General features: G+C 47.0%; 1 protein-coding gene across 4 annotated transcripts in view; it reads left to right on the top strand.

The window, feature by feature from the left end:
* The window catches only part of Tdrd7 (tudor domain containing 7), a 64,108-nt gene continuing 53,978 nt past the window's right edge, over positions 1-10,130 (top strand). For 2 of the 4 annotated variants that reach the window (XM_032891166.1, XM_032891157.1), the window contains exon 1: positions 1-136. In XM_032891166.1, the coding sequence (XP_032747057.1) occupies positions 44-136 (93 nt within the window). In that variant the 5' untranslated portion in view covers positions 1-43. Of the gene's footprint in view, positions 137-7,003; positions 7,276-10,130 lie in introns of those variants that run through there. The other 2 variants (XM_032891175.1, XM_032891182.1) reach the window with 2 other exon arrangements.

Here is a 10,130-nt window from a genome sequence, read left to right as displayed (position 1 = left end):
GTCAGTATGTGAGGAGGAGAGAGGAAGCCCACTCGAGGACACAATGAGGAGCCAGCAGTCGGCAACCCAGAGGAGGGTTCTCAGCAGAACAGGACCAAGCTGGCACACGGATCAGGGACATTCAGCCTCCAAAACCGTGAGAAATAAATTTCTGTCGTTTGTAAGCTGCACAGTCTGTAGTGCTTTGTTATAGCAGCCCCAAATGACTGAGGTGTCACCAGTCTGCAATGGGTACCTAGATTTTGATACGAAATGCTTGCTAACTTACAAGTGTGTAGGTCTTCACGGATGTTTTTACAGTTTTAAAGGTTTGCTGTTTTGATGCTTTGAATGTATTGTCCTTCGTTTGGGGAGTCTTCTCCCCTCCCCCATAATTTAGAGTACAGACAGGTGGCATAGCAGCACAGAAGGTGTTGGACTTGAGCCCTTCACTCACTCATTCATTCGGTGCAAATATTTGCTGTCAGCCTGTGTGTGGCAGGTGCTAGAGCCTGCAGTTATCGTCATCCCGGACGATCCCCACCTCTAATACACAAAAGGCTCTGGAAGGAGCAAGTTCCAGGGCGTTTACAAGCAGGTTTAGAGTCCAAGTTCTGGAGCATGCGCCGTAGGAGGAGTGACCTCGTCAGCGCTGAGTAACAGCCCCCTTCCTGCAGGAGTCTCCCGAGTCCTACTCTGGCCCAAGCCTCACCCCACCCCCGGGGGGCGGGGGTTTAGAAAAGTTATAGCCGCAAATTACAAAGCGTCCTGTTTTAAGGAAACTGCCGCGGAGATTAAAGGCTCCAGCTTTAAGTGAATGAGGAAGTTGAAGGGAGAATTGGGAGATAAAATACTGGGCTACAAGAACTCTGGGGAGTCCCTCGAAAGGAATGATTTCTTTAAAAGTCCTCAAGTGGTTTAAGTTGCTAGGGGGAATAAGGCATCCTGTACTGTAGTGAGATGATGAAGAAGTCCAATAACAGCACGCCTGTGCCTCCCGGGCACATAACCAGGAACATCATGCCATCCATGTTTCTGCATGGGGTGGGTTGTCGGGGAATTACTAGCAGTGTTTAAATCTACAGGGCTCGGGAGGCACGCTCCTAAAGTTTATTTTATGATAATCATTTTAAAGCTTCCTCTACTCATTTACTTCTGACATAAAATCCGCTGCTCCCTCACCTCCGCCTCTAAAAAAAAAAAACCCAGAAAATTCATCATAAAATTGTGGGGAAAGTAATGCGTGCTCATACAGAAGAGAGGTTTCTGTCATCTATACAAAGAGCCGGCAAGACATTCATTCATATTTTGGTAGGTACAAGGGGCATTTCTCTCATAAGGGGACAAGACAACAAGCCTCTACATATTGACCCAAACTAAACTCCCCTGTCATCGTGACAACTAAAATTACTCTCCTGAGAATCTAGAATGCCCTGGGAGCGGGGAGCTTCTCCTGGGATGGACCACTGATTAATAAGAGTTGACCGGATAGCCCCAAGAGAAACTCTTTTGCTACTTAACTGGATTAGCTCTGTTGTGGAAATGGGTCCAATCTAGAACTGGAGCCAAAGAGCTTTGGAATTCAATTCAGTGTAACCTTGGACTTGACCGTGGACAAATCAACAAGTCTGCACCGTGTGCACTGCTGCCTGGGAGGCACATTTCCTGAATCCTAACTGTTCTTCCATATTGGTCTGTGAGCCGGGGATGAGTGAGCGCCCCACCCCCACAGGCTCCTGTGCTGTTCCTTGTCACTGCTGTCCCCTTTCTTCCCTCCCAGCAACTATTACAGCATAATTTTTGTACCAATAGCTTTATCCATCATTTCAGTTTGGTGACCGATTGCCTTGTTTAAAGCACCGGTTACCTAATCCCATGGCCCTGCTAAACTGCTGGGCCTCTTTCTCAACTACCTTATAGTGCTTAGTGACACCATCCATGTCGCAGGGCCTGCACAATTTGAAGCAGGAAGGTAAAGGAATGATTTCTTTAAAAAGAAATCATACGGGGTTGGGGATTTAGCTCAGTGGTAGAGCGCTTGCCTAGCAAGCGCAAGGCCCTGGGTTCGGTCCCCAGCTCTGAAAAAAAGAAAAAAAGGGGAAAAAAAGAAAGAAAGAGAGAAAGAAAGAAAGAAAGGAAAAAAAAAGAAAGGAAGGAAGGAAGAAATCATACAATAGAGTGTTCAAGCAGTGGTTCTCAACCTGTGGGTCTCGAACCCTTTTCACATTGAATCAGGTATCCTGCATAACAGATATTTACATAACGATTCAGAGTAGTAGTAAAATTACAGTTATGAAGTAGCAAGAAAAAACCCAATTTTATGGTTAGGGGTCCCCACAACCTGAGGAACTGTGTTAAAGGGTTTAAGCATTAGGAAAGTGGAGAGCTACTGTACTGAAGCTTGCATTATCCTCTTTGTCACTGTTGGTGGCTCTGTGGCCTCTGAGGCATCCCTGATCGCCCTCCCGGGGATTAGGGCCTTTCAGCTGACTCACCTTGGAGGCCTTTGTGGAAAGCTTAGGGAGTTTTGCTTGATCAGCATACCCTGAGCTCCGCCAGGGCCAGGATTTCATCGGGGCTCTGACCGTCCCTCCCTTTTGTTTTCTGTTTTGTTTTTGCTCCCCACCCCCTTTTTTTCCTTACTCAGTTAAAACAAGCATAGCTGTCTAGAAATTTCTCTCCATTTGTTCATGGGGGGTGGGAGGTAGCTGGATTGGGAGTGATGATGTCATTAACGATCAATCAAAACAATAGATCTGTCCAGAGATTCCTTTTGTTAGGGATCTAATCCTCCTGACCTTATGGAAGCAGCTAGTACCTGAGCTCCCCTTGGATGCAGAAACAGCTCAGCATGTGGCTGAGTGGCAGGCAGGAATGCTGCAAAAGTCACTTGCAGCTAAGCAACTAGGAGAATGGGGACTCCATTAAGCTGTACACAGGGGGATGAAAGGCTGTGTCCTCGGCTGCTTTTCCCTGAGAATGTGTCTAAGGAACAAAGCACCATCTTGAAGCTCAATTAAGAGAACAGTTGGTTTTCGGTGGGGGCTGTGAGGAAGGTTTCCAGAGAGGTGCCACCCATGGCACGGAATAATGTCACAAGCCAGTCCCTGCAGTTCACAGATGGGATGAAAAGTGGTAGAAATCAGAGTCCTGTGGGGTTTGGGGGGTTTCTTTCTGGAGACAATATAAAGAGGCAACAGACGTTTTGAATAGAAGGTGAGACGACAGCAGGATTTGAAGTGTCTCCAAATGCCACTTGAGATTTGGAAGGGGGAATCTACGACACTTCCCAGTGTCTGTGAGGTGGAGGATGAAGAACTGTGGATCTTGGGTTGTGCTATAAAGATTTGTCAGATGAGAGGGGAAGAGTTACAGATACATGCTTGGAACTAGGCCCTTACTGGTCTTGCTGAACTAGCATAAGGGAGAGGAGAGTCAATGCTCCTCCAAGAGCCCTGGATCCTCCTGCCTTGGCTAGGTGTCCTGGGGCCTCCCCTATGCCTATGGCTCTATTTAAACAAGTAGGCTGGCCCGATTGAAAAAAAAATGCACAGGGAGCTTTTAGTGGGAAAAAATTTTTTTTTTAAAGACAGAGCCTCTCTGTGTAGCCCTGACTCTCCTAAAACTTGCTATGTAGACTAAGCTGGCTTGTGAACTCACAAGATCCACCTGCCTCTGCCTCCTAAGTGTTGGGTTTAAAGGCATGCACCACCACACTTAGCTATAGTTCTATGTATTTTAGCCTGGGATAAGGTGGCGATGGGGTGGTCTTTCTTCCCTACTTTCTTTCCATGATAAATTCCCTCTAGTGAAGCCTCCAAAGGCCCAGGGGTTGCCCCTCCTTCAAAAGCCACTTGAGCAGGACTCTGGGCACCTCTCTGCAGCCTTGGACATGAGAAATGTGCATGTTCTTTTCCTGCAGAGCAAGAGACCCACCCATCTGCTCCCTGCTTCTGCTCCTGGTGACCTAGGATGAGTTTGGCCTTTTCCTGGGGGAAGAGTACCTTTGAACAGCATCCTATCTATTTTGAAATACTGCTCTTTGGCTCTTAGTTTTCCCCTAAGTGAATCCCCCCCCCCCCCGGAGCTGAGGACCGAACCCAGGGCCTTGAGCTTGCTAGGCAAGTGCTCTACCACTGAGCTAAATCCCCAACCTGGTGAATTTTTTTTAATGTGCGGGACTTGACTCTGTAAAATCCTGTGTCTCGGGGTTGGGGATTTAGCTCAGTGGTAGAGCGCTTGCCTAGGAAGCGCAAGGCCCTGGGTTCGGTCCCCAGCTCTGAAAAAAAGAACAACAACAACAAAAAAAAAAAAATCCTGTGTCTCTATGTTGCTCTCACGTGTTCTGACTTACTGTTCCGTAAAAGGATAAGAACCCTGAGTCTAAAGTGTGGCCAGCCTGAGCTGGACATGGCAGCACACGCCTGTAATTCCAGCATTACACACCTGTAGTTCTTGGGAGAGTTCTATGTCAGCCTCAGCCACAAGACAAGCTCCAGATTCAAGAAAAAACTAAAACAAACAGACAAAAAAAACTAACAAAAAAGCTTCATTTTCCTGAATTCCAGCTCTAAAACAAGCAACAAAACAAAATCATACAACTTCCTTTCTAAAACTCCTGATGCATCTCAGTTAAATCCACCCGCAGAACAGGAACTTTGACCATCCTTTGAGAACAAATGTAAAAACCAGTGTATACAGGAAAAGATGCTCCATGTCCTCCTGGGAGAAGGCGAGTTAAAGCTCAACACTACCCTTCAGTGCCATAGTGGCAATGCTCTACCCATCCAGCTCAATGTTCCAGTTAAAAAGACTGGGAGTATTGGGAATGAGTGGAACTCAGGCTCTGCAGGGGTCGGAGTCATGGATAAAAATGGGAGTACGAAAAGATGTGGCCACTTAAGATTGCACCTTGACATTTACATGTAATTATGGATAGACATATACATTATATATGATTAAGTACACATATAAACATATACTCATCCATAAATATAGACAATCAACTATACATTTATCCTACATCCTGACATTAATTCTACCCCCCCAGGTATGTACGGGAGAAAACCATTTGACTACGTAGTGGTTATTTATAGGTACTTGATCCAGAGTAGCCCCCCCCCAGACTAGAAACGACAAAAATGCACATGAAATGGGACTAATAAACTAGATGTGACGTAGCCCTACAGTGACAGCCATTAACAGGAAGTGACTATTGGTAAGTACAGCAGGAATGAGTCGCGAAAGCATTACATGAAGTGGAGATCCAGGCACAAAAGCCTACACATCCTATGGTCCCTACATATGGTACTCCTGAGAAAGCAAAGCTGAGGGGACCGAAATCTCATCCAGCGTCCAGGAGTGGTGGGTAGAGGCAGGGAGCAGGGGTAGGGAGAAGGCACAGGGGAACTTTTGGAAATAAAACTAGTTATGCATCTTGATTGGTACCGTAGCTGCACCGCAGTTGGGTACATTGTTAAAATTCACCAAACAGCACACTTGAAAGGATTTGCTTGTGGCAACTATTCGTAAATAAAGCTGGTTACGGAAGGAAAACCAGGTGCAGCACATGACTTTTCTTTGTACGTAAGATACTGCAAACGGGGGACCTTTATAAGCATAAAGGATCTCAGACTTAGGGTCCATGCACGCATCATCTTATGATTGGTTTTATATATAGAACTCAGCATTGCCTAACTTCTATCCCCACAGCAGGCTCTCAGTTCACAGATGCCGTTTTTACCCTTACCCCCCATCAGAATGTGGAGCCGGGGCATGTCAGAGCATTGCAGAATCCAAATAGAGAACTGGTTGCATTCTGGGTCTGCGAAAGCCACTGCTGCGTTTAGTTTAACGGGCAGGGCAGGGAAGAAGACATCTGAAACAGACTGAAATAGAATAAAAGCAATGTAGAGAATTCTGTTTCAGAGACCCCTCGGCAGCTTTAGGCAGGGACCAGATGTGAGGTTATGAAAGAGAACACCCCTGGTCAAAGCCTTAGGACAGAACCTTCTGAGCACAGGATATCCGGCTTTTCAAGATCTCCTTCCAGTCTATTCATCGCCTATGAGTCTGTAACAGTCAATTGTCTACTCACCACCGAAGGATGTTTATGCTATCTGTCTTTAGGTATTGCAAGCAAAGCTGATTTAAACATCCCTTTACAGGTCTATGACGAATAAACCCTTTCCTTTCTCTTAGGTCAATATGTGGGAGTGGAAACTCAGTGAGCAAGGGTTATAAACTACTAGTGTATGCAACAACACAGAAGAATCTCAATAGAATTCTGATGAGTGAAGAAAGCCAGACCCTCCTCCTTAATGACAATACCTATGGAATAATTACATTTATAGAAAATCCCAGAAAAAGTAAGCGGCTCTATAGTGAGTAAACAGGACTAAAAGGTGGGGCATGAGGTAAACATTATAGAAAGAGAGAGAACTTTGAGGGTGTGGCTATGTTCGTTATGCTAATATCTGTGATCGTTTCCCTGTTGTATGTATACCAAACACATGAAACTGTACATTCGAATCGTGCAGCTTATAGTACGGCGAGTATACCTCAAACTGTAAAAAAAAAAAAAATGTTGGTTGAGGAGGCAGCAGGCTCTCAGCAAAAAGATACAGAGTGATGCCAAATCTTCATTATGTGTGACAGCAAAAGCAGGCATTAAATGTTAGTGGAATTACCGTGGAGTGAATAAATAGCGGCTATTCAACATTTTTAGAATGAATTAAAGAATTTGATAAGTATTTATTTCATGCTTATTATATACGGGGAAGTGCCCTTAGACAGCTTTAGTTTTAGAGCAGTGCTATACAGGCGTGAAGAATTCGTGACAAAGCATTTTAATGTAGTCACCCTCCTCCAAAGAGTGACCTAGAAGACAGCTGAAGACCAACTGACTAGAAGAATGAAAAGTAACTATTGCCATGCTTAAGAGAATGAACTTTGTGGAAAGAGACTGAAGTCCACACCCCGGCGTCGGGCCGGCGTGCGCACGCGCAGAAACCGCTAGGCGGCGTCGGTTTCCCCTCTTACACGCGGAACTCGAAGTGGGCGGCCGTGGCCGCAGTGCCTGCGTCTGCGCAGAGCTGAGCCGGCCGGCTAAGGGGCGGGGCGTGGTGCGACAGGGCGTGGCCTAGAAGGCGGGGCTTTAGGTGATTCCCAAGCCGCGGCTCAGGCCGTGCTGGGGAAACCGAAAGTGGGCGGCGGCCGCGTCGGGGGCCCTGGCGGAGGTGGCGGAGGGAGCCGGGCCCAGAGGCGCGGGCGTGGGCCGCGGGCCCCCGGGACGAGGTAAGCTCAGGTCGGGGCGCGACAGGTGCGGGCGACGCCGGGCGGGCTGTGGGGCGACAGGGCACGGGCAGGACAGCGGCTGGGCGCGGCGCCTCAGGCCCGGGCCTCGTCCCCGCCGCGGCGGGGTTCCAGAGCGTCGTGCGTGACGCCCGGGGACGTGAGCCAGGCGTCCACCCAGCCGGCCACGGTGCAGTGGGAGATGCAGAGGGGGGCGTGGGCGGCGCGCAGATCTGAGCAGGAAGTGGCTCCCTGTCAGGAGCAACCGGCCTCGGCCCCCCCCCGTGCTGGGCAGCGGTACCCGAGCTCTGCGCAGTTGTGCCAGCCCCGCGGGCCACACTGCGGCGGCCTCCGCTCTCGAGACCGGCCGGTGCAGGCCGCGCACATCAGGCAGGACCTACACGTAGCCGTTCCTGTCAACCGTGAGCGCTGGGGAGGAAACAAGCATTCACAGAGAAGTTGTCTTGGAAGTCGGAGCTGACAGCTTTTCTTCTCCTATCCGCTTGAGGGTACATTTCTGTTAATATCCAGGGCTACCACTCCCCAGTCATTTTGGGGAGCAGGGGAGAGAGTGTGTATAGATGTTAAGACCCAACCCCAAAGGATTCTGATACCACCACCACAAACCAACCAAGAAAACCACTATTTGCGTTGGTGCCCACCTCAGCTCTGCAGGTGAACGTTTGCAGGGAAGTGTTCTTGGGACTGGAAACGCCTTTAGTGACAGAAATGTAATTTAGAACTAAATCCCCATCTCTTACCGGCTCCCATGATGCGGATGAAAATGTGGCATTCTACAGTGCGGCCTTTGCAGATATGTATTGGAATCTGAGCGTCAAAGCTTAAATGTGAGATCGGGAATCAATTGCACCCCTGGTCCCTGAGCCTGCTCATGTACCAAATGGGAATAGCTAACTTACCCTTCGAAGTGTTTTCAAGACAAGATAAATCTTTGGCTCATGGTGATAATTGTCCAAAGTGACTTTTTCTTTCCCTTAACTGCTCATATTTTACAGGTTGGGATTTCAAGGTTTTTGAGGGCAGGGACACACAAAACTTTATATAGGGTAAGTTGGCACACCGTGTAGACCCAGCTGATGTGGTTGAGCTTCAGTTACATGCAAAGTACCATGCTGGCCGTTGAGCACAGCTCCTTGTCCCTTCTCTTCGGTAGATTTTCTCTTTGCTAAGACAATGAGGCAGCACTTGGCAGTGCCCTAAGATTTTAGTCCCTGTGGATTGGAAGTGGAATGTAATCCCTGCTAATACCCTTTTAAATGCGCCACTTGAGCCTGGCTGGGCGAGCTATTGTGTTGCATTGAGTTTAAAACTCCTAGAAGGATCAGCTCTTTTTTTAAGTGTTCTAAGATAGTTGGGTGTAAAGAAAATACACTTTATAATTCCATTCTGAGTGCCTGTTTTTTTTTTTTTGACAAAGTATAAATAGCAAAAGCTAAACTTTAATGTAGAGAAAAATGTCTGGATGCTATCATGCATCATGAGTTTCTCACTGCTTGGAATGAATCTGACTTTCTTATTTCTATGAATGTGCCTTTTTTCTTTATGCCAAACTTGCCTTTTCTTCTCTTCATCCTATCTCTGCTTCATTGTTTTCCTGAGCCCAAAGATGCCCTTTAAAACAAACAAAAAGGAGTTGATTTTTGTCATTTTTAGTTCAGTGAGAGCTTCTGCTCAACCAAGGTAAGCCTGTGTGATTTCCAGGCAGACTTGGTCTGTGTACCTTTGTCATGAGCAAGCAAACCCAGAATGTCCATCAGTACTTTGGAGCCTATACCTCTTCAAAGGATTAGAAGAAAGCAGAGAACCAGTGAGTGTGTAGTCAGAATTTTGGTTTCTCTGAAAAAAAAAAAAACCACAAACAAACAAACAACCCAACCAAAACCACCCCACCCCCCAATGCACTGAAATTGTATAGGGTTATGTTTTTGTTTTAATCCCAAGTGTGGTATGTGGGACTGCTTTAGATTGCCTTGTGCTGTAGCAGGGGTATGATTTTGCCAGCTGCACATAGTTTCTGCAAACATATGACATTTGGAATTCTGGGGACTCTTGAAAGGGTATATAACTACCAGTGCCTGGAGAAAGACTTGAAAGCTGGTGGCTGCTGCTGCTGCTGCTGCTGCTCCTCCTCCTCTTCTTCTTCTTCCTCCCCCTTCTCCTCCCCCTCCTCCTCCTGCTGCTGCTCCTCTTCTTCTCTCCCTCCTTCTCCTCCTCCCCCTCCTCTTCTTCTTTCTTCTGTTCTTCCTCCTCCTCCTCCTGCTGCTGGTTGCTACTACTGGTTGTTGGTGGCTGTTGTTGCAGTTTGTCAAGTGGTCCTATGCAAAGAGACCAGAAGAAGAAATTGGATATCCTGACAGCAAAGATTGACGCCCCAATCAGCAAGAAGTAGTCTAATGATATCATCACCCCCTTCCCCCTCTAGCCTTCTTTCTCTCCTACCAATTGTTGTGGGGTTGGGAGGGTAGAATAGGGGCATGGAAAGGTGGAAGGAAAAGGAAAAAGTAGTAAAAGTCCAGCTAGACCAGTGGCCACACTCATTATCCTTCACATAGAAAAAGAGACCAAAATGAATTGCTCAAAAAGGCACAGGTGCTCCGTAGTTAGAGGTAGGGTTGAGACCCAGATTCCTGACCAAACTACTTAATCATCATAATATGTAGATTTAGATGTCTATGTAGTGGCCAAAGTAAATAATTTGAAATAAAAAAAGAAAAAGAAAAACTGCTTCCTAAGTACTTGTAAAGAAGATAATACTCTTTCCTTTAAAAACTGGTTGTAGGTTTAACAAGGTTTAACAAGTAGACTGGAATTGGAAGGAAAGCCCAGCACCATAAGCT

This window comes from Rattus rattus, chromosome 1 (genome assembly GCF_011064425.1).
Source record: "Rattus rattus isolate New Zealand chromosome 1, Rrattus_CSIRO_v1, whole genome shotgun sequence".
Taxonomy (NCBI): domain Eukaryota; kingdom Metazoa; phylum Chordata; class Mammalia; order Rodentia; family Muridae; genus Rattus; species Rattus rattus.
The sequence above is the reverse complement of the archived record's forward strand: the minus strand, read 5'-3'. Positions and strand labels throughout refer to the sequence as shown.